Here is a 27622-nt window from a genome sequence, read left to right as displayed (position 1 = left end):
GCTTATCAGAATCAAGGAAGCCCCCTTTAACAAGGGGACCCCCAGATCCCGGCTCCCCCGTTTTGAAATGGTAAGGGGGTACAAAAGTAGCCCTACCATTTCACAAAGAAAGTGTAAACGAATGTTTAAAAAAAAAAAGACACACACACACAGTTGAAAAAGTCCTTTATTAAAAATAAAAATAAAATGTAAAAAATATTCCAGCAGTGGTAATCCACTCTTGCTATCCAGCGACGGATGATCATCTCTCCGGGGTCCAGCGACGGGTGATCTCTCCCTCCAGCGCAGCACAGTTCATCCATCCTCTGTCTCCACTGGCGGAGACACTGCAGGAATCCCGGCAGCCTGACATTTCTTATGAAGAGGGCGGAGCCACCCGTCACCGGACCCCACCAACCTCTGACGCAAGTGGGAAAGCCTGGCTTCCCCAATGATGTGTGAGTGACCCCGCCCCCCCCTGATGTAATGCAGGTTTCCGTTACAATTCATTATAGCCGCAAGTGATTTTTAATGACTTTTTTTTTTTTTTCCTGCAGAAATGACACTTTGTGCAGGGACAGTTCTAAGCATGGGAAAAATGCGCCCCTTCACAGGCATACTATACACACCCCCCAGGTACAAAATTTAAAGAAATATTACACTTTTATTGTTTCACTTTAAGCATTATTAAAATCACTGCTTCCGAAAAAAAACGTTAATGCAAAAAAAAGTTTTAAAAACTGATACATGTCCCCTGGGGCAGGACCCAGGTCCCCCAAACACGTTTTAGGACAATAACTTGCATATTAGCCTTTAAAATTAGCACTTTAGATGTCTCCCATAGACTTGTACAGGGTGTTCCGCGTCTTTTCGAATTTGCCGCGAACACCCCAAATTGTTCACTGTTCACCGAACAGGCAATGTTTGAGTCGAACATGAGTTTGACTCGAACTCGAAGCTCATCCCCACCCATGACTCAGAATCCAGATGCATCAGTGACGCACTGGATGAAAGATGCAAGGGTTTGTCAGGAGTCCAGAAACTCATTGACCTTTTTACTCGCTCTCGCTCTCGCTCTCACATTACAAGCAAACGGATCACAAGTGAGGATGGTTACCTTTTTAATAGCCATTCAAACCCCTTTGTGTGAACTTGTGTGCATGTTATCAGGCCAAAATCACCAGGGTATGTAAACTTTTCACCAGTGACAAATTACACATCATATACTCTATGTATATTTATATACATAAAAAAAAACACATCAAATGCAATACATTCCATCCTTGACTCTCCCAGACCCCTCATAGAAAATTACTTAATTTCAAACAGCACTCATTCTAAACCTTCTTTAGCCATGAGTGTAACTCCCTCTAATTTTTACACCACCGAGAAGGTGTTTTAGTCAAAAGTTCATTAGAAGCAAATCCAGGCTTGGAACATATCCAACATCAGAGGCCTTGCCATCATGAAGCCACTTTTCTCTGGTCTTCCTATGGCTCAAAGTGGAGACAGCCTGTGAAGTGGGAAACAACGCAGATTATCTATGCCTTCCAATAATTCATAAACAATAGACCCTGGCCCTTCAGCTACAATTTCTCCTTTAACTGGACTCTTGCCTGGATCGCTGACCAACACCTTGTATCCACTTTTGATCCTCCCAAAGAACATCAATAGGGAGGAGAGGAAATATACAGATATTTCCCAAAAGATCATTTCTGTTTATTTTGGAAGATTTGATAATAAACAGACTCTCTTTCCACTCTTGCTGAGAAGTGTTCACTAAACAGAGTCCCAGCCACTGCCCTGAAGCTTATCTGCCAATGCAAATATAACTTCAAACCTTCCTGCCAGATTCCCTCTCATTTTTAGATAGGCTTCAGCTTCAGATACATCACTCCTGCTTTCTATGTCATGGGAAACCGTAACATGGTACCTGTTAAGCCCTGTTCTTTCAGGAATCTTATGTAAATGCTGAACTCTGCACTCTGGCTGTGGAATCTGCACCTCAGCCCCAACCATCCTCTCATATGGTGTGCTCTTGGCTATTGGCCTAGAATTTAACATGACTGCCTGTGTGAAGACCCAATCCCACCCCCTTAGTGTATGTGTGGGTGTAAGTTGGTGTATCTGGTCCTTCAATAGTCTGTTGTATCTTTCAATCAAACCAGCTGCCTGTGGATGGTATGTGGCACAACCAGTACACATCAGAGTCTTTTGCCTATTGCTGTACTGCTAATCTGGTGAAGTGTGAGCCGTTATCACTTTGGACTTGTTTGAGACAACCGTAAGCAATGACAAGTTTCTGGAGCAGTTGAAGAGTTGCCGCTTCATCTGCACGTTTGCATGAATGAACAAGCAAAAGTCCTGAATAGGTGTCCACTGCAGTACAACAATATCTCAATCCATTGTTTCCCCGGGGCAGAGGACCAATGAAGTCAGTCTGACATATCTCAGCAGGCCTCTCATCCCTCTTAATCGACCCAGTGGAGTACTTTTGCAATGCTATTGTCGCACTTCTCCACACACTGAACAGTTCTCTATTACAAATGTCCAGATTGCTTGTGGGCCCAGTTGGCCAAGTTCATCAAGGCAGGATCAATTGGCACAGCTGCATTCACCTTGGCAATTTCATCTGCCAAACTGTTGTAGCTCTTAAAGCCTGGTATCAGGGACACATGTGCGTCAACATGCCCGACTTTTATGGTGCGGGAGTGAGCTTCATTCCAGATATAGTCCCAGGCTACTTTGCCTCCCCACACCACCTTTCCATGAATCATCCATTCACCGGACTTCCACGTGGGCATCCAAGTTGTCAGTCCTTTAAAAACCACCCAGCTGTTGGTGTAGATAGTGACATGGGAAGAAGGATCCTCCAAAAGTGTCAGGGCAGTTAGTGTTAGGTCCAGGGTAGCCCCCTACCCCCCCAATAAAGGTTTAACCCCCTGATTGCCCCTACACTTTCACCCCCTTTTGCCAGTGTCACTAAGCGATCGTTTTTCTGATCGCTGCATTAGTGTCACTGGTGCTGCTAGGTAGCTAGTTATTTTTTAGGTTCCCCATCAGGTTTTTATAGCGTCAGGGACGCTAAGGTTTAACCCCCTGATCACCCGGCGGGTGATATCTGAACATATCAATATCTGATCTGATCAGAGCTATACTAGCGTCCCCAGCAGTTTAGGGTTACAAAAAAAACGCAGGGGTACCTTGAGGATTTTAGCAAGTGGTTTTGCTTCTTCACTATCTGATCAGTTTTGACAAAGCTTTAGTCCCGGTTCACACTAATGTGGCAAAAAGAACCACATGTACTTCGGACAGGAATCGCATCACATTCCTGTTCAAATAACCACTTAAGGACCACCGCATGTAATTATACGTCGGCAGAATGGCATGTACGAGCACAAGCACGTACCCGTACGTGCTTGCCTTCCAGCGGGTGGGGGGTCCGATCGGGCCCCCTCCTGCTGGCTGCGGCGGTCCGTTTCACTTCAGGAGCGATCCGAGATGAGGGGATGGCCGTTGGTTTTTGGCCATCCCCTCTCAATCGCTCCTGGCGAATGAGAAGCTTCCCCTGCCTGTGTAGTGTAAACACAGGCAGGGAGGAAGTGATGTCACTCTCCTCGGGGCGGGCTTTTTGACCGGTCTGCGAGGAGAGGACATAGTAAGTGCACCAATCACTACACTGACACATAGGTACACATAGGCACACAAATCCCCCCCCCCCCCCAGTCAGTGTCACATTGCAGTGATAATTTATTTACTGATCACTGCATTTAGTGTCAGTTGTGACAGTAAAAAGTGTCAGGGCAGTTAGTGTTAGGCCCAGGGTAGCCCCCTACCCCCCCCATAAAGGTTTAACCCCCTGATTGCCCCTACACTTTCACCCCCTTTTGCCAGTGTCACTAATGCCGCGTACACACGATCAAACAAGCGGGTGGAAAGGTCCGGCAAACTCAAGTCCGCCAGACAATCCCCCTGTGTGTAGCCTCCGGCATATTTTTTGACCCGAAAGTACGGCGGACTTAGAAGTTTTGCACTCCAATCTTCCCGCCGGACTCGCATTTCGGCGGACATTCCGGCCGTGTGTATGCCAGTCCGCCGTACTTTTGAAATGAGCGGACTTTTCCCGCCCGGAGAAAAGTCCGCTAATTTCGAGCGGGTCTGCAGGTAGGCGGGGCCCGCGAAGGAGACTCCGCTGGCCCCGCCACCTGGTATGGACTTAAAGGGGAACCCCAACGCCGAAAAAAATCGGCGTGGGGGTCCCCCCAAGTCCACAACAGACCCTTGTCCGAGCACGCTACCCCGGCCAGGAAAGGAGGGGCGAGCGAGCGCCCCCCCTCCTGAGCCTTACCAGGCTGTGTACCCTCAACATGGGGGTGCCTTGGGGAAGGGGGGGCCGCGCGGCCCCCCCACCCCAAAGCACCTTGTCCCCATGTTGATGAGGACAAGGGCCTCTTCCCGACAACCCTGGCCGTTGGTTGTCGGGGTCTGCGGGCGGGGGGCTTATCGTAATCCGGGTGCCCCCTTTAATAAGGGGGCCCCCGGATACCGGCCCCCCACCCTATGTGAATGAGTATGGGGTACAATGTACCCCTACCCATTCACCTGTGAAAAAAGTACAAAAAAAACACAACACAGGGTTAAAATATTTTATTGCACAGCTCCGGGGGTCTTCCCGCCGGACTCCTCCGCTATCTTCTTGTAGCTCTTTTATTAGCGGAGGAGCCTGGCATTCTTCTTCGTCGCCGCGGCCTCTTCTTCCGACTTCGGGGGTCTTGTCCCCCTCTTCGGTTCTTCTGCCGGGCCACCGCGCCTTTTTCTAGCTCTTTTACAGGCGGTGGCCTGGTCTTCTGTCGCCGCCGCCTTCCGTTCTTCCGTTCTTGTCTTCTTCTTCAGATGTTGCCTCGCCGAGTCCTCCGCTCACAATGACGGGGAGCGGGCACGCGGCGACTTATATAGGGACAAGGGGCGTGGTCTTCGGTGGATGTCACATGGGTGGATGTCACATGGCGAAGTCCCAGCATCCTCCGGGACTGTAACATCGTAAGGGGGCGGGGTCACCATGTGACATCCACCGAAGACCCCGCCCCTTGTCCCTATATAAGTCGCCGCGTGCCCGCTCCCCGTCATTGTGAGCGGAGGACTCGGCGAGGCAACATCTGAAGAAGAAGAAAAGAACGTAGGAACGGAAGGCGGCGGCGACAGAAGACCGGGCCACCGCCTGTAAAAGAGCTAGAAGAAGGCGCGGTGGCCCGGCAGAAGAACCGTAGATTTTTAACCCTGTGTTGTGTTTTTTTTTTTGTACTTTTTTTCACAGGTGAATGGGTAGGGGTACATTGTAGCGTCACCAGCAGTTTAGGGTTACAAAAAAACGCATTGTTAGCGGGATCAGCCCAAATACCTGCTAGCAGCTGCATTTTGCCCCTTTTGCCAGTGTCACTAAGCAATCGTTTTTCTGATCGCTGTATTAGTGTCACTAGTGCCGCTAGGTAGCTAGTTATTTTTTTAGGTTCACCGCCAGGTTTTTATAGCGCTAGGTACCCCGATATACTACCTAATAATGGTTTTAACCTCCTGATTGCCCCTAGTTAACCCTTTCATCCCCTTTTGCCAGTGTCACTAAGCGATCATTTTTCTGATCGCTGCATTAGTGTCACTGGTGCTGCTAGGTAGCTAGTTTTTTTTTTAGGTTCACCGCCAGGTTTTTATAGCGCTAGGTACCCCCATAAACTACCCAATATCTGATCAGATCTATACTAGCATCCCCAGCAGTTTAGGGTTCCAAAAAAACGCATTGTTAGCAGGATCAGCCCAGATACCTGTTAGCACCTGCATTTTGCCCCTCCACCCAGTTCACCCAAGTGCAGTATCGATCGATCACTGTCACTTACAAAACACTAAACACATAACTGCAGAGTCAGGCCTGATCCCTGCTATCATTAAAGCCGCGTACACACGTAGCCGTCTGTCCGACGTACTTAGTCTGGCGGACTTCCCACCAGTCTGTCCGTCTGACTTTCCGAACGGGCTACTTGCCCACACACGGCCCTTTTTGAGCGGACTAATACGGCGTACTAAGTCCGCCGTACTATCCGCCCTACTTTTGAAATAGACGGACTCGCCCACACACGCGGAGGAAAGTCCGCTCATTTCGAGCGTGTCTCCAGGTAGGCGGGGCCCGCGAAGGAGACGTCCGCCTGGTATGGACTTGAAGGGGAACCCCAACGCCGAAAAAAATCGGCGTGGGGTCCCCCCCAAGTCCACAACAGACCCTTGTTCGAGCACGCTACCCGGCCGGCCAGGAAAGGGGGGGGCGAGCGAGCTCCCCCCCCCTCCTGAGCCGTACCAGGCCGCGTGCCCTCAACATGGGGGTGCCTTGGGGAAGGGGGGGCCGCGCGGCCCCCCACCCCAAAGCACCTTGTCCCCATGTTGATGAGGACAAGGGCCTCTTCCCGACAACCCTGGCCGTTGGTTGTTGGGGCTTGCGGGCGGGGGGCTTATCGGAATCCGGGAGCCCCCTTTAATCCGGCCCCCCACCCTATGTGAATGAGTATGGGGTACAATGTACCCCTACCCATTCACCTGTAAAATAAAAGTACAAAAAAAAACACAACACACGAGATAAAATACTTTATTGCACAGCTCCGGGGGTCTTCTCGCTGGACTCCTCCACTATCTTCTTGTAGCTCTTTTACTAGCGGAGGAGCCCGGCTTTATTCCTCGCCGCCGGCCTCTTCTTCCGACTTCGGGGGTCTTGTCCCCCTCTTCGGTTCTTCTGCCGGGCCACCGCGCCTTCTTATAGCTCTTTTACAGGCGGTGGCTCGGTCTTCTGTCGCCGCCGCCGCCTTCCGTTCTTCTGTTCTTCTTCTTCAGATGTTGCCTCGCCGAGTCCTCCGCTCACAATGACAGGGAACGGGCACACGGCGACTTATATAGGGACAAGGGGCGGGGTCTTCGGTGGATGTCACATGGGTTCATGTCACATGGTGACCCCGCCCCCCTACGATGTCACAGTCCCGGAGGATGCTGGGACTGTCGCCATGTGACATGAACCCATGTGACATGAACCCATGTGACATCCACCGAAGACCCCGCCCCTTGTCCCTATATAAGTCGCCGCGTGCCCGTTCCCTGTCATTGTGAGCGGAGGACTCGGCGAGGCAACATCTGAAGAAGAAGAAGAAGAAGAAGAGGAGAAGAACGGAAGGCGGCGGCGGCGGCAGCGACAGAAGACCGGGCCACCGCCTGTAAAAGAGCTATAAAAAGGCGCGGTGGCCCGGCAGAAGAACCAAAAAGGGGGACAAGACCCCCGAAGTCGGAAGAGGCCGGCGGCGAGGAATAAAGCCGGGCTCCTCCGCTAGTAAAAGAGCTACAAGAAGATAGGGGAGGAGTCCGGTGAGAAGACCCCCCGAAGATGGAAGACCCCCGGAGCTGTGCAATAAAGTATTTTATCTCGTGTGTTGTGTTTTTTTTGTACTTTTATTTTACAGGTGAATGGGTAGGGGTACATTGTACCCCATACTCATTCACATAGGGTGGGAGGCCGGTATCTGGGGGGCCCCCTTATTAAAGGGGGCTCCCGGATTCCGATAAGCCCCCCGCCCGCAGACCCCGACAACCAACGGCCAGGGTTGTCGGGAAGAGGCCCTTGTCCTCATCAACATGGGGACAAGGTGCTTTGGGGTGGGGGGGGCCGCGCGGCTCCCCCTTCCCCAAGGCACCCCCCATGTTGAGGGCACGGGGCCTGGTACGGCTCAGGAGGGGGGGCGCTCGCCCGCCCCTCCTTTCCTGGCCGGCCGGGTAGCGTGCTCGGACAAGGGTCTGTTGTGGACTTGGGGGGGGGGGGGGGGGACCCCACGCCGATTTTTTTTTTTCGGCGTTGGGGTTCCCCTTTAAGTCCATACCAGGTGGCGGGGCCAGCGGCGTCTCCTTTGCCGGCCCCGCCTACCTGCAGACCCGCTCGAAATGAGCGGACTTTTCTCCGGGCGGGAAAAGTCCGCTCATTTCAAAAGTACGGCGGACTGGCATACACACGGCCGGAATGTCCGCCGAAATGCGAGTCCGGCGGGAAGATTGGAGTGCAAAACTTCTTTCTAAGTCCGCCGTACTTTCGGGGTCAAAAAATATGCCGGAGGCTACACACGGGGGGATTGTCTGGCGGACTTGAGTTTGCCAAACTTTTCCACCCGCTTGTTTGATCGTGTGTACGCGGCATAACATTTTTTTTTTTTTTTTGGTAGCGTTTTATATTTAAATCCTGAAGGTGGTGCTTGGTTTTCGGGGTCCCGTACGTGGCTAGGCTCCAAAAAAGTCCCCCACATGTGGTATCTCTGTGCTCAGGAGAAGCAGCAGAATTTATTTTGGGGTGTAATTTTCACATATGCCTATAGCAGTGATGGCGAACCTTGGCACCCCAGATGTTTTGGAACTACATTTCCCATGATGCTTCACTACACTGAAGAGTGCATGGGCATCATGGGAAATGTAGTTCCAAAACATCTGGGGTGCCAAGGTTCGCCATCACTGGCCTATAGCATGTGTGAGCAATATAACATTTAGTGACAACTTTGTGCAAAAAAAATAAAAAAGTTTGTAATATTCCCGCAACTTGTGGCAAAATATAAAATATTTCATGGACTCAACATGCCTCTCAGTAAATAGCTTGGGGTGTCTACTTTCCAAAATGGGGTCATTTGGGGCGGGGGTTTGTGCTATTTTGGCATTTTATGGCCTTCGAAACTGTGATAGGTAGCGAGAAGTGAAATCAAAAATTTGCACCCTTAGAAATTGGGAAGGCAGTGATTGGAATTCGGGGTGCCGTACGCAGCTAGACTCCAAAAAAGTCCCACATATGTGGTATCCCTGTACTCAGGAGAAGCAGCAAAATATATTTTGGGGTGCGATTCCACATACAACTATGGCATGTGTGAGCAATATATCATTTAGTGACAACTTTTTGTAAACTTTTTTTTTTTTTTTTTTGTTTGTCATCATTCAATCACTTGGGACAAAAAAAATATTCAATGGGCTCAACATGCCCCTCAGCAATTTCCTTGGGGTGTCTACTCTCCAAAATGGGGTCATTTGGGGGGGGGGGGGTTGTACTGCCCTGCCATTTTAGCACCTCAAGAAATGAGATGGGCAGTCATAAATTAAAAGCTGTGTAAATTCCAGAAAATGTACTCTAGTTTGTAGACGCTATAACTTTTGCGCAAACCAATAAATATGCGCTTATTGACTTTTTTTTTTCACTAAAGACATGTGGCTGAATACATTTTGGCCTAAATGTATGACTAAAATTTAGTTTATTTGATTTTTCTTATAACCAAGTCGAAAATATCTTTTTTTTTTTTTTTTTTTTTTTTTTTTTTTAATTTTCAGTCTTTTTCCTTTTACATCGTAAAAAATAAAAATCGCTGAGGCAATCAAATACCATCAAAAGAAAGCTCTATTTGTGGGAAGAAAAGGACACAATTTTTGTTTGGGTACAACATTGCATGACCGCGCAATTACCAGTTAGGCCGCGTACACACGGGCGGACTGTTCGCCCAACCTTGTCCGCTGAACAGTGTTTGGGCGGACAGTCCGCTCGTGTGTGGGCTTTCAGCGGACAGTTTCAGCGGACAGTTGGACGGACAAAGTCTTTCGGAAATTCCGAAAAACTGTCCGCTGAAACTGTGTTTGAGCGAACAGTCCGCCCGTGTGTGGGCCTGTCCGCTGTACTTTCGAAATGAGCGGACTGTTCCCGCTCGGAAAGTCCGCCCATTTCGAGCGCGTGTACAGGTAGGCGGGGCCCGCGAAGGAGACGTTGCGGGCTCCGCCGCCTGGAATGGGCTTAAAGGGGAACCCCAACGCCGAAAAAAATCGGCGTGGGGGTTCCCCCAAAGTCCACACCAGACCCTTGTCCGAGCACGCTACCCGGCCGGCCAGGAAAGGGGGGCGAGCGAGCGCGCCCCCCCTCCTGAGCCGTACCAGGCCGCGTGCCCTCAACATGGGGGGTGCCTTGGGGAAGGGGGGGCCGCGCGGCCCCCCCACCCCAAAGCACCTTGTCCCCATGTTGATGAGGACAAGGGCCTCTTCCCGACAACCCTGGCCGTTGGTTGTCGGGGTCTGCGGGCGGGGGGCTTATCGGAATCAGGGAGCCCCCTTTAAGAAGGGGGCCCCCGGATACCGGCCCCCCACCCTATGTGAATGAGTATGGGGTACAATGTACCCCTACCCATTCACCTGTGAAATAAAGTACAAAAAAAAACACAACACAGGGAAAAAATATTTTATTGCACAGCTCCGGGGGTCTTCCGTCTTCGGGGGTCTTCTCGCCGGACTCCTCCGCTATCTGTGTGTAGCTCTTTTACTAGCGGAGGAGTCCGGCTTTCTTCCTCCCCGCCGCCGGCCTCTTCTCCCGACTTCGGGGGTCTTGTCCCCCTCTTCGGTTCTTCTGCCGGGCCACCGCGCCTTCTTGTAGCTCTTTTACAGGCGGTGGCCCGGTCTTCTGTCGCCGCTGTCGTCGTCGTCGCCGCCGCCTTCCGTTCTTGTTCTTCTTCTTGTTCTTCTTCTTCTCCTGGAGATGTTGACTCGACGAGCTCTCCGGCCGGAATGCCAGAGCCGCGCTGTGCGGTCACTTATATAGTGACAATGGGGCGGTGTCACATGGTATATGTCACATGGGTTGATGTCACATGGGGACTATGACATCGTAAGGGGGCGGGGTCACCATGTGACCAACCCATGTGACATATACCATGTGACACCGCCCCATTGTCACTATATAAGTGGCAGCGGAGCGTGTCCCTGGCATTCCGGCCGGAGAGCTCGTCGAGTCAACATCTCCAGGACAAGAAGAAGAACAAGAAGAAGAACAAGAACGGAAGGCGGCGGCGACGACAGCGGCGACAGAAGACCGGGCCACCGCCTGTAAAAGAGCTACAAGAAGGCGCGGTGGCCCGGCAGAAGAACCGAAGGCGGCGACAGAAGAACGGAAGGCAGCGGCGACAGAAGACCGGGCCACCGCCTGTAAAAGAGCTACAAGAAGGCGCGGTGGCCCGGCAGAAGAACCGAAGAGGGGGACAAGACCCCCGAAGTCGGGAGAAGAGGCCGGCGGCGCGGAAGAAAGCCGGACTCCTCCGCTAGTAAAAGAGCTACACACAGATAGCGGAGGAGTCCGGCGAGAAGACCCCCGAAGACGGAAGACCCCCGGAGCTGTGCAATAAAATATTTTTTCCCTGTGTTGTGTTTTTTTTTGTACTTTATTTCACAGGTGAATGGGTAGGGGTACATTGTACCCCATACTCATTCACATAGGGTGGGGGGCCGGTATCCGGGGGCCCCCTTCTTAAAGGGGGCTCCCGGATTCCGATAAGCCCCCCCGCCCGCAGACCCCGACAACCAACGGCCAGGGTTGTCGGGAAGAGGCCCTTGTCCTCATCAACATGGGGACAAGGTGCTTTGGGGTGGGGGGGCCGCGCGGCCCCCCCTTCCCCAAGGCACCCCCCATGTTGAGGGCACGCGGCCTGGTACGGCTCAGGAGGGGGGGCGCGCTCGCTCGCCCCCCTTTCCTGGCCGGCCGGGTAGCGTGCTCGGACAAGGGTCTGGTGTGGACTTTGGGGGAACCCCCACGCCGATTTTTTTTCGGCGTTGGGGTTCCCCTTTAAGCCCATTCCAGGCGGCGGAGCCCGCGACGTCTCCTTCGCGGGCCCCGCCTACCTGTACACGCGCTCGAAATGGGCGGATTTGCCTCCTCCTTACGTGGGCGAGTGCGTTCATTTCAAAAGTTGAGCGAACTGTTTGGCAAACAGTTTGCTGAAACAGTCCGCTCGTGTGTGGGCAAGTCCGCTCATGCAAATTTTGAGCGGACTGTTTGCCGAAACTGTTTGACGAACAAGGTTGGGCAAACAGTCCGCGCGTGTGTACGCGGCCTTAAAGCAGTGCAGTGCGAAATTGTAAAAAGACCTCTGGTCCTTAGGCTGACAATTAGTTCGGGGCTTAAGTGGATAACATGAGATTCTTTGCAGTACTATTTGAGTCCATTCATTTGGTATGGCTCAAATTGCACCCCACCTGCATGCACTGGAAAAGGATCGCATGGGTGTTCACACCCATGCAATCTGATTCAGCCAATCGCACTGCGTTTTTGATAACTATTTGAGGGTGCTGTTAACATTGAAACCCACAGTGGTTTGCATGAACGAAGTGCAATAGTTATACAGTGCAAATCCTGAACCGCATCAGCATGAACCAAAACTCATTGTTTAACCGCTTGCCCCCCCTTACCTATTGTCAAATGATGGAGGAACGGTGCAGCTCTCATTCTAAATGGATGTCATATGAAGGCGTGCATTGCGTCTAGTGCGTCGTTTTGCTAGGACATTGCGTGAGCCCCGATCTCTGTAAAGAGCCAATCACATGGCTCTTTAACAATGTGATCTACTATGTCCAATCACAGCCGGTTACATGTAAACACGGACATGCTGGTGATTGGCTTGCACCACCTCATACTGACAGTGTGTGGCGAGGAAAGACTATCAGCGGCATCTCTGCACAGGGAACACCCAGACATGTAATAAGGGCACTTCTCATCAGTGCACTGATTACGGTAAAGCACCCCCACCAATCAGTGCCCATTAGTGATGCCAGTCACTGCTACCTTTAAGTGTCCATCAGTGCCTCCTCATCAGTGAAGAACAATTACTTTACAAAATGTACGGGGGAAAAAAATGGAAACTAAAACTTTTTTTTTTTTTTTTTACAAGTGATTAAATACCACCAAAAGCTCTTTTTTTGCGAAGAAAATTAAAAAAATAATAATTTGGGTACAGTGTTGCAATTGTCAGTGTGACAGCGCTGAAAGCTGAAAATTGACCTTGGCAGAAAGGGGGTGAAAGTGCCTTGTAGGCAAGTGGTTAAACTTTGATGGAAAAAAGTAAATGGACAGAGTTTTGCATTGTGTCTAGTAGAAGCGTCTGGAATAGTAATCTGTTTGAACAGAATAACTGACAAATTCACATTTCACAAGTTTGCTTTTTGCTTAAATTCCAAACCACAGATCATTGAGGATCTGTCCTAAAGTTTGCAAAAATGCCTTGCAGTTTATTTGCAAAAGTTAACCTGGAGCGAAATCTTCTCTTCGCCGTCAATAAAATTATAGCTTCACTTTATTCAAACTTTTCATGACTCTACATAGTACATTAAAATGGCATGGGACCTTTATAGAGCCTTATGCCGCGTACACAGGATCGGACTATCCGCCGGACAATTCGCCCGTGTGTGGGCTCCGGCGGACTTTGAAAGAAGTCTTGACTCAAAACTACCGAGTCTGGCGGACAATCCACCCGTCTGTGTGCTAGTCCGCCGGACTTTTGAAATGAACAGACTTAGCCCACACACGGAGTCAGTTAATTTTGAACGTGGCTCCAGGTAGACGGAACTAGCGAAAGAAGTAAATGTCACCGCCTCCATCGGCGAGATTGACCCCTCGCAAGCCCCGTCACGTGGTATGAAATTAAAGGGGAACCCCCATGCCGAAAAAACGGTGTGGGGGCCCCCCCAAAGTCCATACCAGACCCTTGTCTGAGCATGCAGCCCGGCCGGTCAGGAAAGGGTGTGGAGACGAGTGAGCGCTCCCCCCCTTCCTCAGCCGTACCAGGCCGTTTGCCCTCAACATGCGCCCCCCACCCCAAAGCATTGTCCCCATGTTGATGAGGACATGGGCCTCTTCCCGACAACCCTGGCCGACGGTTGTCTGGCTCTGCGGGGGGGGTGCTTATCTGAATCCAGGAGCCCCCTTTAATAAGGGGGCCCCCAGATTCCGGCCCCCCACCCTATGTGAATGAGTATGGGGTACGATGTACAGCGGTGATGATGAAGAAGAAAGCGGCTCCTCCGCTAGTAAAAGAGCAGAAGATAGCGGAGGAGCCTGGCGAGAAGACCCCCGAAGACAGAAGTAGACCCCCGGAGCTGTCTAATGTACTTTTAAAAGCCTGTGTTGTGTTTTTTTGTATGTACCCTTTTTTCCGAGGGGAAAGGGTAGGGGTACATCGTACCCCATACTCATTCACATAGGGTGGGAGGCCAGATTCTGGGGGCCCCCTTATTGAAGGGGGCTCCCGGATTCCGATAAGCCCACAGACACTGACAAACAGGGTTGTCGGGAAGAGGCCCTTGTCCTCATCAACATGGGGACAAGGTGCTTTTTGAGGTGGGGGGCGCAGCACCCCCCATGTTGAGGGCACGCGGCCTGGTATTACTCAGGAGGGGGGTGCTCACTCATCCCCACCCCCTTTCCTGACTGGCTGGGCTGCGTGCACGGATAAGGGTCTGGTATGGACTTTGAGGGGACCCCCATGCCGTTTTTTTCGGCGTAGGGGGTTCTGCTTTTAAATCCATACCAGGTGACGGGGCTAGCGAGGTGTCAATCTCGCCGATGCTAGTTCCATCTACCTGAAGTCACGTTCAAAATGAACAGACTTTACTCCGTGTGTGGGCAAGTCCGTTCATTTCAAAAGTCCGGCGGACCCCCCCATAGTCTGGCGGATTGTCCGCCAGACCTAGTCCACCAGGAAAGTCCGGTTGTGTGTGGGCAGGTCCGCTCGTTCAGAAAATCTGGCGGACCTCCGCTGCAAAGTCCGGCGAGTTGTCCGCTGGATAGTCTGATCATGTGTATGCGGCATTATAGTGACATCTGGCAGTGGACGCCAGAAAATTGCTGGTTTAGAGCTGTAGATTCAGGGTTTTACACCGATACCAAAGCAGTGGGCCTGGTTGGAGAATCTTATGGTCTTCTTTTAATCAAATTGAAAATCCAACAATCATAATTTTATAGGCTTTTTATTTTTTTTATTTTTTTTTATGGTGCTACAGTCTGTTATTTTACTTTAATGCATTTTCTGCATTCAGGTATAAAACACCCCACTACTTGTCCTACCCACCCCAATCCCTAACACTTTCCTGACTCCTATTACCATGCCATTGCTGTCTCAGCTGCAGTACCGCTCCCCTTTCTTCATGGCATCACAGGGGGCAATAAGAGCAGTGAGAGCCATAGGCTTGTTGAGAAAGCACCCAGAGGAGGGAGGCGTGGACAGTGCTGGAAGGAGACTGCCAAATGACTGCAATATCATCACAGAGCAGGTAAGTATAACTCCTTTCAATATCACTCAATTGCAAAGAATGCATTAAGGTAAATAAATAGACTTTAGAACCACTTTAATCATTTAGAGGTCTGTTATCAGTATATAATGCCCAGCCAACCCTCAACCTCTGCCTACAGAGCATGTCCAATGAAGCGGTCTCATCAGGTACAATGTTTGGAAAGGGATCGTGCCAATAAATCACTGGAACTAGGTTATGATGATACTAATGATCAAGTGAAACAAGCTATAGCTCATCGCAACCTTTCATCTTTAGTTTGGGGAAAATGAAAAAAGGAAATTTGGTTAATAAGGGGAACAGCTCCATGGTTTTTTCATTTTTACTGGCAGATTTTTTAAATCGTTATTTTAAATCATGTCCTTCTTGCTCTCTGGCTCTGTGTAGAATTCAAGGTGGCAAGGTCGACACAGAAGTATAGTTTTGAAAAATGAAAGCTGATTAAAAAAAAAAACATGCTAACTAGAAAATTTCCTTTTGTAAAATATAAACCTATTCCCTATTACTTTACTATACTGAATGTGTTTTCTAGAAAGCATTAGCAGATCAATGATTACGCTTTATAGCTTGTGTTACTCTTTGCAATAGATCAATATAAAAATGATAGAAAGTCAAACAGTAGTGCTTTTTAAATATTATATCTTATAATAATTTATTATTATAATTCTCTAAATCTCTTTCCATTTTTTTTCATTAGGAAGTGAAACTCGTTTCTCTCTCAAAGCAAAATGTAAAGGTACGTTGATGTTTAGAGTGTAATAATGGAACATTGTCCCTTGACAGGTGTTTTTATATATGGTTACTGTTGATATTCAATTTACTAGTGGAAGGGCTGCTAAATATATACATAGCTCCCAACTGTCCCCGATTTTAAGGGACTGTCCCTGATTTGGTCCCTCTTTCCTCCTTTGTTTGTCCCTCATTTTGGTCTGATGTCTAAAGTTCTCTTTCAAAAAGGCTATCATCCAATTTCTAAATTGCTGCACTTGTAAATTTCAAAAGCCATTCTAAGAAGTAGTAATGGTAAAAAAGGACTTGTGGGTTTAATTTTTTGTATTTCTCCTTTAAGGGGGTGTGGCGGGGGCTTTTCTATGCCTACATTAATTTGGTAATAGGTGTCCTTTGTTCCTATCTTAAAAATTTGGGAGGTATTAAAATCAAATTGTGTGTATGTATGTGTGCCTTGCAAAAGTATTCACCCCCCCCCCCCCCCCCCCTTGGCTTTTTACCTATTTTGTTACATTACAACCATTAGTTCAATGTTTTTTTTAATCTGAATTATAAGTGATGGATCAGAACACAATAGTCTAAGTTGGCAAAATAAAATTAGAAAAATATATGCATAAAACAATTTTTCAGAAATGAAAAAAATTATAATTTGGCATGTGCGTATGTATGTATTCACCGCCTTTTATTTTTCCAAAATAAATTTTTATTGAAGAAAAGGTCAACATAGCAAGATTACAGAATCATCATACAATCGTTTAGAGATCAGATATCAAGTGAGCAAATGAACAATGGCTGTTGTGGAGAAAACATACAGTATATACTCAACATCTTGGTATCATATAGGTTCTCTTGTGCACACAGTGTAGAATCCAGATGGGGGTGAAATGGTATGCATGGTAAAATGAGCCATATTGAATCAACTTTATAATAAGTACTACTAAGTACCATAGCTCATTGTTCTGTCTTGTGGTGAAACTATTCAGGGGAGGTTCTGAGATTTAGAATAATGGTGCGGGTGTCCGCATGATGATTCGGTCTAAGCGTATGCAGTTGCCGCTTGGGTGATCTAATTTGGGCACCCGAGCCACAACGGGTAACAATACTAGGTCTTAGTGGATGGGAAGAAACAGGGGGATGAAGGGTCTCCCATACTCGTCCCTTGAGTAGGGGTGGGAGGCCCATGTCACCTGAAAGAGAAAAAAGAAGGGGGTGTAGGGTATTGTGCTCAGTATGTTCTCAGAGCAGGACATGTTCATGGGTTAGTTCATCAATGTCAGATATCTATCGGTTGTTTGAAAATGCATCCAACATGCTCATGTCTTAGAGAATCTGGCTGTGGAGTCTCGAGCAATGAAAATGAGTTCTTCCATTTTAGCTATTTTTTTGATTTGTTTAAACTATTCTGGAATGGTTGGTACTTGAGGAGAGCCCCAGTGCCTAGGAATACACATTTTAGCAGCATTGAGGATCAGGGTCTTACGATATTGGTGGGCTGGTATATCTGAGTGATGGAAGAGACATTGGGCTGGGGTGTGGTCTAAGGTATATGTAGATATTGATTCTGTGAGCTCTCGTACTTGTAACCAGAAGGGTTGGATTACTGGACATGACCACATAATGTGTAGCAAAGTGCCCGGTCCTTCGGCACAAGTCCAGCATTTGTTTGGATAGGAGGAGTTGCATTTGTTTATAATTGCTGGGGTTTTGTACCAGCAAGTTATCGTCTTGTAATTGTTTTCCTGAATGGAAACATTCAGGGAGCCTTTATGGGCAATCGTGAATATACGTTCCCATTGGTCTTCTGATAAGTCCAATTGTGTTTCTCTTTCCCATGACTTGGGTGCTTTCCCATCTTTAGGAGAGATCTGCAAATAGCATAGTGTAGATATTGGAGATCAAATGTTGGGGGGCTAGATTGGGAGCATAGGTGTTCAAATGGGGTTAATGGTCGTGTGATGGAGGAGTCGCAGTTGATCTCTTGTAAGAAATGGCAGATTTGAAAGTAGGTCCAGAGCAGGAGAGGATTTTCGGTGTGGGTGGGTACTAACGCAAGACAATCTAGGAGAGAACCGTCATGGAAATATTGGTGTGCGAGCACTTCTGGATGTTGCCAGCGCTGTGTTGGGAACTGAGCAGACATACCAGGGGGGAAGGCAGGGTTAAGTCTTATAGGAGTTGAGGGTCCTGGATCGGAGGAGATGCGCAGCTTTTTACAAGTTTCCTTAAAGGAGCAGAGCATGGGGTCAATAAGAGGATGTTTTAGTGTGAGGGGGTTAGATGTGGTTAGGTGACAACCAAGGTGTCGATCATAGTGGTATGGGGGACAATGAGTTCTCTAATCTGACCCAGTCTTTACTATGGTTGTGTAATGTCCAGTTCACAATTCTAGCAAGATGGCAGGCCCAGTAATATTTTTTGAGATCTGGAAGACCTATGCCCACTTTTATTTTTGGCTGTGTGAGGATTTCATATGCGATTCTCGGAGGTTTGTGCTTCCACATAAATCTTGTAGAAAGCCTTTTGTATGATGGGAAGAAGGATGGAGGGAGTTTTATGGGTACAGTTTGTAGAATGAATAAGATACGAGGAAGGATGTTCATTTTTAGGATAGCTGCGCAGCCAAACCAAGAGAATTGGTGTTTGTTCCATCTTCTGAGATCATCAGCTATAGTCTTGAGAATGGGTAGATAGTTTTTGGCGAAAAGATCTGAGAGGTTTGTTAGGTAAATTCCTAAAAATGTTATCGCATCATGTTGCCATTGGAAGGGGAAGTTAGTTTCGCAATGTGTGACCATCTCCTGTGGGATGGTAACATTAAGGGCATGGGATTTGGAGAGGTTTAATTTTGAAATTCGAAAGGTGCTAGAAGAGTTTGAAGTCTTTCAGTAAGTTTGGGATTGAGATATGGGGTTCGCTAAGGGAGAGTAAAATGTCGTCTGCAAATGCTGCTAACTTATAAGTGTGATTTGCTATGGGTATGCCTTTTGACATTCTCATTATTTCTGAGGCAGTTCAAGAGTGGTTCCAGGGTTAGTACAAAAAGGATAGGGGAAAGTGGGCATCCTTGCCTAGTCCCATTGGTTATGGAGAAGGCGTCTGACAAATGGCCATTAACCCGGACTCTAGCAGATGGTGTTGTATATAGGGACATTATTGAGTTAAACATTCGATCCTGAAGTCCTAAGCGTCTCAAAACTGCTCCCAGGTAGTCCCAGGCCAATCTGTCAAATGCCTTCTCTGCGTCTGACGGGAAGAACCCTTTGTGCTTGTTGGTGGTCATCCATTCACCCCCTTTATGAAGCCCATAAAAAGCTCTGGTGCAACCAATTGCCTTCAGAAGTCACATAATTAGGGAAATTATGTCCACCTGTTTGCTAAAGTGTCACATGATCTGTCATTACATATACACACCTTTTGAAAGGCCACACCTAAGCAAGAGGCACCACTAGCCAAACACTGCCATGAAGACCAAGGAACTCTCCAAACAAGTAAGGGACAATGTTGTTGAAGTACAGGGTTAGGTTATAAAACCAAAAAAAAATCCAAATCTTTGATGAGCACTATCAAATCTATCATAACCAAATGGAAAAAACCTGCCAAGAGACAACCGAACACACTCATGGACCAGGCAAGAAGGGCATTAATCAGAGAGGCAGCACGGAAACCTTAAGTAACCCTGGAGGAGCTCCAGAGTTCCACAGCAGAGACTGGAGTATCTCTACATAGGACAACAATAAGCCGTATGCTCCACAGAGTTGGGCTTTATGGCAGAGTGGCCAGAAGAAAGCCATTACTTTCAGCAAAAAACAAAATGGCATGTTTTGGAATTTGCGAAAAGGCATGTGGGAGACTCCCAAAATGTATGGAGGAAGGTGCTCTGGTCTGACACTAAAATTTAACTTTTTGTCCATCAAGGAAAACGCTATGTCTGGCGCAAACCCATCACATCACCCAAAGAACACAATGAAACATGGTGGCAGCATCATGCTGTGGGGATGTTTTTCAGCAGTCAGGACTGGGAAACTGGTCAGGGTTGAGGGAAAGATGGATGGTGCTAAATACAGGGATTTTCTTGAGCAAAACCTGTGCCACTCTGTGTGTGGTTTGAGGCTAGGATGGAGGTTCACCTTCCAGCAGGACAATGACCCCAAGCACACTGCTCAAGCAACACTTGAGTGGTTTAAGGGTGAAACGTGTACAGTAAATGTGTTGGAATGGCCTAGTCAAAGCCCAGGCCTCAATCCAATAGAAAATCTGTGGTCAGACTTAGATTGCTGTTCACAAGTGCAAACCATCCAACTTGAAGGAGCTGGAGCATTTTTGCAAGGAGGAATGGGCAAAAATCCCAGTGGTAAGATGTGGCAAGCTCAGAGACTTATCCAAAGCGACTTGGAGTTGTGACAGCCATAAAAGGTGGCTCTACAAAGTATTGACTTTAGGGGGGGGGGTGAATAGTTATGCACATTGACCTTTTCTGTTATTTTGTCCTATTTGTTTGCTTTACAATAAAAAAAATCATATATATCTATAGCTTCTTTAGACATCAGTTTCATGGTTTCCAGTGTTCGTTATTTCATGTGCAAACTATTGTCACACATTTTAGTCATCAAGTTAATCTATCATTAAAATTATAAATAGCTCGCTCTGTAATGACTGCGTCCCGTTCGGACGGGGGTCTAGCGTTTCCAGACCTCGTTAAGTATTACCAGGCAGCCCAGCTCCGAGCAGTGACCACCTGGTTCACCCAGCGGTCGTATAATAGATGGACGGAAATCGAAAAACTTTGGCTGGCCCCAGCTCACCCTAATAGTATGCTCTGGAGTGCGGCAGCATTGGTCCCCCGGGCCCAATTGCTGGGAACTATGTCTCACCTGCAGGGCCTATGGCATAAAATATCGAAGGTATATGATTTGTCTTCGGATAAGTTGCTCCTGACGTTCTTTTTATACCACCCTAAGGTGCCAGATAGCCTGACATACCCGATGGCCCATCCGTGGTCATCCCGGAATCTTTTCCATCTGGGGACCCTGGTGGACCCCAGATCGCGGAGACTGATGTCATATCCCGACCTTCAATCTAAATTCGACCTCCCGCGACAGAGTTTTTACAGTTATTTACAGATACGATACTATGCCCAGACCATATCCTCTGACCTACGCTTCTCCCCGCCCTCCGCTTTTGAGACTGTAATCCTAGCGGGCATGGCCCAAAGGGGATTGATATTTGCCATTTATAAAATAATCAACGCTCCCCCTATAGCTTTAAAAGGCAAGCATACCTATATGCTCAAGTGGGAGGAGGCGTTGGGTGAGGAGATCACGGAGGAGCAGTGGCAGACGATATGGTCCCAGGCCTCAAAAAGCTCCCTATGCACGCTCTACAGGGAGAATGCGTATAAAATTTTATTTTTCTGGTACATGACCCCGGACGTTCTTCACGCCATCTACCCCACCTCCTCCGACAGATGCTGGCGGTGCTTGGACCACAGGGGTACGCTGTTCCACATTTTTTGGCAATGCCCCATTATAGTTCCCTTTTGGGAGGAGGTCCAGCGCCTCTTGACTAATATCCTAGATCAGCAGGTGGCGCTGGACCCCAAGACCTTCTTGTTGGGCATCCCCTTTCCTAAATTGACGAAGTCCCGAAAGAAACTGTCGAGACATATCCTGACAGCCGCGAGGTGTCTAATTGCTCTACATTGGAAAAAAGTACAGCCCCCCACCCTCTGTGCTCTCCATACTAGAATCAGGGACGTGGAGTTGATGGAGAGGATGACCGCCAGGATACAGGACTGGATTGAGGCTCATGATGTGGTCTGGAGCCCATGGAATCTTCGGGAGGACCGGATGTGATCTGGAGCGGGGGCCACACACGGTGATTACCCCCTCTTCCCTTCCCCTTCCTTCCCCCCCCCTCGCTCCCACCCCTCACCCCTTTTTCTTTAAGTTCTCTCTCCCTTTTCTTATCCCTTTTATCTCCTATTCTCTCGTCTTTGCTCCATTTTCTTCTCCTTATCGTTCAGTATCTCTTTCCTTTTTTTTTCTTATTTTTTCTCTATTCTCCCTGGCTCTCGTTTCCATGTGCTTCATCGCTCCTCTAGAAAGATGCTTTGAAGACAACGACTGGAGTGAGCAGTTAGGTACAGATATCTACAAATGTTACTATCTATTGGGCTACCTCACTGGACACTATGATGGGCAGCACTATATATCTAACTCCAGTGATGGCCCGGTTGATCGCGGAGGAGTCTCTTTGGCCTGGTTTGTACCTACTCCAGGAGGCTCCCTGTGGTGGGTCAGTGGGCGGGAGGCCCCTAGCGATTGCTCATTTTCTTTCTTGTTGAGCTAATGTGACGCAGTACAGCATGAAGTGTAATGCATTGTTTAAAAGAATAAAAAGTTATTTGACAAAAAAAAAAGTATAAAGATCAACACTTGGGCAAGCCCACCATACATCAGCAGGGTTTAGAAATGGTGGCGAGGCTTTTTTCTTAATGAAGTACAGACTGCTTATGTACCAATATATGAATAACATACCGGCCTTCTAGAAAGGAAAAGGATTTTCCTGTGTGCTAGGGTAGGCCTCATCGCAAACTTTTTTAAAGTTTGACTTCCTGGTATCCATCCTGCAGGACTTTAGAGCAGTTAGTAAAGGGAGGATGTTCCCTGTGTTCAAACATAGCCCTCCCCACCCCCAAAGCTCTCCTGCTCCAGAAAACCCACATACCACTCCAGGAGGTAGCTCCTATCTACCTCTACAGTATACACCAAATGCTCCAATGTGGATGTATTTTACTTAATGCTCCTGACTACATGAAAAATCCACCCCTGTAAGGAAAGGGATGGTCAGCACTCAGGATGACTTCCAAAAAATTTGTATTCCTTTATTGAAAAGACATGTACAAAGTTGAATCTGTAAAAACAGGCTACGCATTTCAGACGTTAGTCCTTAGTCATGGCCAACACCTGGAACACACAGGCTGTTTTTTTTTAGCTTTGTACATTTCTTTTCAATAAAGGAATACCATTTTTATGGATGTCCTGAGTGCCGACTATCCTTTTCCTTACTCTGGTACATGGAAGTTGTCAGCAGCATTGAGGTCTAAGCATCGGGCGGACCTTTGCACATGAGTCCAGCAGAAATAACGCAAGCACAATTTTTAACACTGCGTCCCAACAAACCGCATGGTACTGTGATACCATATGTTTTGGCGGTCACAAAATCACATGTGGATTGTCTATGGACTTTTTATGAACTCTTTAATTAAGAAATCATATTAACTGTCATTTTTTTATTTTTTATTTTGAATGTATCAACCATTTATAACCTTTAAAATTTCTTTTTATTCTGGGTAGTTAGGTATAGATCATTTCCCTGTTGGCGCAGCTTTTTGTATTTCCTCGTTTTATGATTGATTGTCCATTAATCAACCGATCGATTTGTTGCACAATCCTCATTTACACCCATGTGCATATTCCATCTAATACCTTCACTGACATACGTATATACTCTTTGCTCCTGTATTTGACCCAAAATTATTTTAGGTCAGAGTTTGCTTTCCCCCTTTAACCAGGGTTGGTATAGCCACGATTACTCTCCAGCATAGGATCTTAATCTACATCCATCCTCATGCCCCTTAAGGAATCTTGTTCTCCAAAGTTCAGAAAAAATAGACCATCCTAGTGTATTACTGTTTCCCTCCAATATGGAATCGCACATTAAAATGCGCACATGCGGTGCTCTACAGTATAAAGGATGATTCCACTAGAATGGAAGAGGTAGTGTACTGCATGTCTGTGCGGCTTGTAATATGTTGGCCACACTAAAGGAGCTCTAGCCAAGAGGGTGCAGGAACATGTGTACAACATTTCTATAGGTTTCAGCAAACACAATATTTCAAAGCATTTTGCATTATATCACAATAAGGACAAAGCCGGAATAACATTTTGGGGAATTGAAAAATGTAATATACATTAGAAGGGGAATAATAAAGTCAGCACACTCAGCCGGAAGGAATCGAAATAGATTTATTGCCTACAAACTCTGGTACCTAAAGGGTTAAACATTGATTTTGATATTAATTGTTGCGTTGAAGATTTTTAATGAATTGATTTTTACTTTCCTAATGTGTTGTCTAATTTAGCAGAATTTTTGACCCGTAGGTGGCACTTTTTTTGTTATTTTTGTTATTACTTTTTTTTTTTTTTTTTTTTTTTACAATTTGCACATTTAAACCACTTACCGAAAGCCATATAGCACATTTACTGCTATAGAGTGACCGTGCTGCTCAGGTTCACATATATGTACGTGATCTTGCACTTCCGGACATTGAGTGCCAGCCACTGGCGGCTTGCTCCCGCTGTAAATCTACACAGCAAGAGCTGATCAGCGGGCGCTCTCAGACCCGAAGTCTGCCGGCATCCGCTGATCGTTCTGTATACAGGCAGAACGGTGATCTGCCTGTGTAAACAAGGCAGATTGCCATTCTGTCAGTACAGAAGGCATGGATCCTGTGTTTTTTTGTAAAGCAGAAACACAGATCCATTCCTTCCACTAGTAAAAGCATCTCCCACACTACACGGAATCACCAGCTAGGCACACATTTAACCTTCTGATCACCCCTGATGTTAACCCCTTCCCAGTCATTAGTACAGTCCATATTTTTAGCACTGATCACTGTATTCGTGTCAGGTGTCCAATTTATCCGCCTCAGTATCGCAATACTCCCATATGTTTCTGATCGCCACCATTACTAGTAAATACAAAAAAATCCATAAATATATCCCATAGTTTGGTTTGCGCAAAAGTTATAGCATTTACAATCAATATATGCTTATTGGGATTTTTTTTTACCAAAATATGTAGCAGAATATTTATTGGCCTAAATTGATGAAGACATTTTTTTTTTTTTTATTGGACATGTTTTAGAGCAGAAAGTAAAAATTTTATATATATAATATATATATCGTGAGAGGAGGAGAAGAGCTTACCCATTTGTTGCTGATTTCCTTCTTTGCAAAAGCTGATCATTTCAATGATGTGCCTGCTCCATAGTGAAAGATGTCAAAGCTATACGTTAATGCTGAATAAAGAAATGTCAGCTGCCAATCAAGCCCATGTTTAGAGCCTTGCTCTCTCCTGTATGTATACATTTGTAGAGTGCCCCTTGTCCTATGTAATGACCTGAAAGTAAATATCTGAACACCAAGTACACTATCTGGTCATTTGTATATTTATACATGGTGAACATATCCCCACTTAATTTCCTCTTCTCGAGTGAATAAATTTAGTTCAGCTAATTATAGCTGAGCTTTTCCATGCCTATTATCGGTTTGGTTACCCTTCTCTGCACTTTCTTCAGTTCTCCCCTCATCTGGAACATGCAATTCACTTTTCAGAACAAACACCTAGAAAACCTCCATATACGCTATGCCCACAATTTATCCAAAGGAAGGCAAAAAAACACAATAAGGCAAGATCCAATTTGCTCCATCAGGCGAAAAACTCGTTCCTGATCACCCCAAGAGGCAATCCAATATTCCCTGGCATTATTGCCCATAAATGTAAATATCCACTTTTATTTTGTGTATTTAGGAATGCTTTCAGCTCTGTCTACTGAGTTGGCTAGAACTAGTTGTTGAAGCAGTCTATTGTGCCATCAAAAATTATTCATTCATATTCAGTATTCATACCCCCTTGAAATTTTCCACATTTTGTCATGTCGCAGCCAAAAACGTAAATGTATTTTATTGGGATTTTATTTGATAGACCAACACAAAGTGGCACATAATTGTAAAGTGGAAGGAGAATCATACATATTTTTTCCATTTTTTTGAAAAGTGAAATGTGCATTTGTATTCAACCCCCTTTAATCTGATACCCCAAACTAAAATCTAGTGGAACCAATTGCCCCCAGAAATCCCCTAATTAGTAAATAGAGTCCACCTGTGTGTAATTTAATCTCAGTATAAATACAGCTGTTCTGTGAAGCCCTCAGAGGTTTCTTAGAGTACCTTGGCGAACAAACAGCATCATGAAAGCCAAGGAACACACCAGACAGGTTAGGGATAAAGTTGTGGAGCAGTTTAAAGCAGGGTTAGGTTATATATATATATATATATATATATAATTGCAAGCTTTGAACTTCTCACGGAGCACTGCTCAATCCATCATCCGATAATGGAAAGAGTATGGCACAACTGCAAACCTACCAAGACATGTCCGTCCACCTAAACTGACAGGCCGGGCAAGGAGAGCATTAATCGGGGGAAGCAGCCAAGAGGCCCATGGTAACTCTAGAGGAGCTGTAGAGATCCACAGCTCAGGTGGGACAATCTGTCAACAGGACAACCATTAGTTGTGCACAAATCTGGCCTAATCTGCACATAACTCTGAACACACCATCCCCACTGTGAAATGTCATGCTGTGAGGAATGCTTTTCTCCATCAGGGACAGGGAAGCTGATCAGAGTTGATGGGAAGCTATGGATGGAGCCAAATACAGGGCAATCTTAGAAGAAAACCTGTAAGTCTGCAAAAGACTTGTCCTGCTGGAAGGTGAACCTCCACCCCAGTCACAACAACCCTAAACATACAGCAAGAGCTACAATGGAATGGTTTAGATCAAAGCATATTCATGTATTAGAATAGCCCAGCCAAAGTCCAGACCTAAATCTATTAGAGAATCGGTTGCAAGACTTGAAAATTGCTGTTCAGGCGCTCCCCATCCAATCTGACAGAGCTTGAGCTATTTTGCAAAGAAGAATGGGAAAAAAAATGTCAGTCTAGATGTGCAAAGGTGGTAGAGACATCCCCAAAAAGACTTGCAGCTGTAATTGCAGTGAAAGGTGGTTCTACAAAGTATTATCTCGGGGGCTGAATACAGAGGGGTATGAATACTTTTTCAAGGCACTGTGTTCAATATTTCCACAGCTCTTTCTGTGAAGAAGCCTTTCCACATGTGGAAGTTACAGATTGCTGTCAATCTATACCAAAAAGTGGTCAGCATCTTTGTGAAACTGAAGTTTTGCCCATGTGGGCTGAGCAATAGATTCACTTTAACCACTTCCCGACCAGCGCACGCCAATGTACATCCGCAGAATGGCATGGGCAGGCATATTGGCATACAGGTACGTCCAATCTTAAATGCCATCCTGCCATCGCGAGCGTGCCGCCGGCAGCGCGCTCGCTCGCATGCGAGTTGGGACCCCCGTGAGTCCGGTCGTGGGTCCCGCGGACTCGATTGCCACGGGCATACCCACGATCGTCTCACGGGGCGGCTGAACTGGGAGATGCCGTTTATAAACAGCATCTCCCCGTTCTGCCTAGCAACAAGTGACGCTGATCTCTGCTCCACGTGATTGGAGCAGAGATCAGTGTTCACTAAAAGAGCCCAGCCCCCAACAGTTAGAAACACACCCCTAGGAACACTTAACCCCTACACTGCCACCCACTGTTTAATCCCTTCACTGCCAGTTTCATTTACACAGGAATCACTGCATTTGTATAGCAGTGATTGCTGTATAAATGACAATGGTCCCAAAAATGTGTCAAAAATGTCTGATGTGTCCGCCATAATGTCAGTCACAATAAAAATCGCTGATCACCGCCATTACTAGTAAAAAAAAAAAAAAATTTATAAAAATGCCATGAAACTATCCCCTATTTTGTAAACGCTATAACTCTTGCGCAAACCAATCACTTATTGCGATATTTATTTATTTTTGTTTTACCAAAAATATGTAGAATACGTATCGGCCTAAACTGAGGGAAA

At 46.9% G+C, this 27622-nt stretch overlaps 1 protein-coding gene across 1 annotated transcript in view; it reads left to right on the top strand.

The window, feature by feature from the left end:
• Window positions 1-27622, top strand: part of LOC143933495 (transmembrane protein 272-like) — a 136540-nt gene that overhangs the window by 41209 nt on the left and 67709 nt on the right. The window contains exon 3 of the mRNA XM_077456413.1: window positions 15818-15856. Coding sequence (XP_077312539.1) covers window positions 15818-15856 — 39 coding nt within the window. The remainder of the gene's footprint in view (window positions 1-15817; window positions 15857-27622) is intronic.

This window comes from Lithobates pipiens, unplaced genomic scaffold (assembly GCF_037356315.1).
Source record: "Lithobates pipiens isolate NorthernLeopardFrog02 unplaced genomic scaffold, aLitPip1_a1.2 Scaffold_10, whole genome shotgun sequence".
Classification (NCBI taxonomy): Eukaryota; Metazoa; Chordata; class Amphibia; order Anura; family Ranidae; genus Lithobates; species Lithobates pipiens.
The sequence above is the reverse complement of the archived record's forward strand: the minus strand, read 5'-3'. Positions and strand labels throughout refer to the sequence as shown.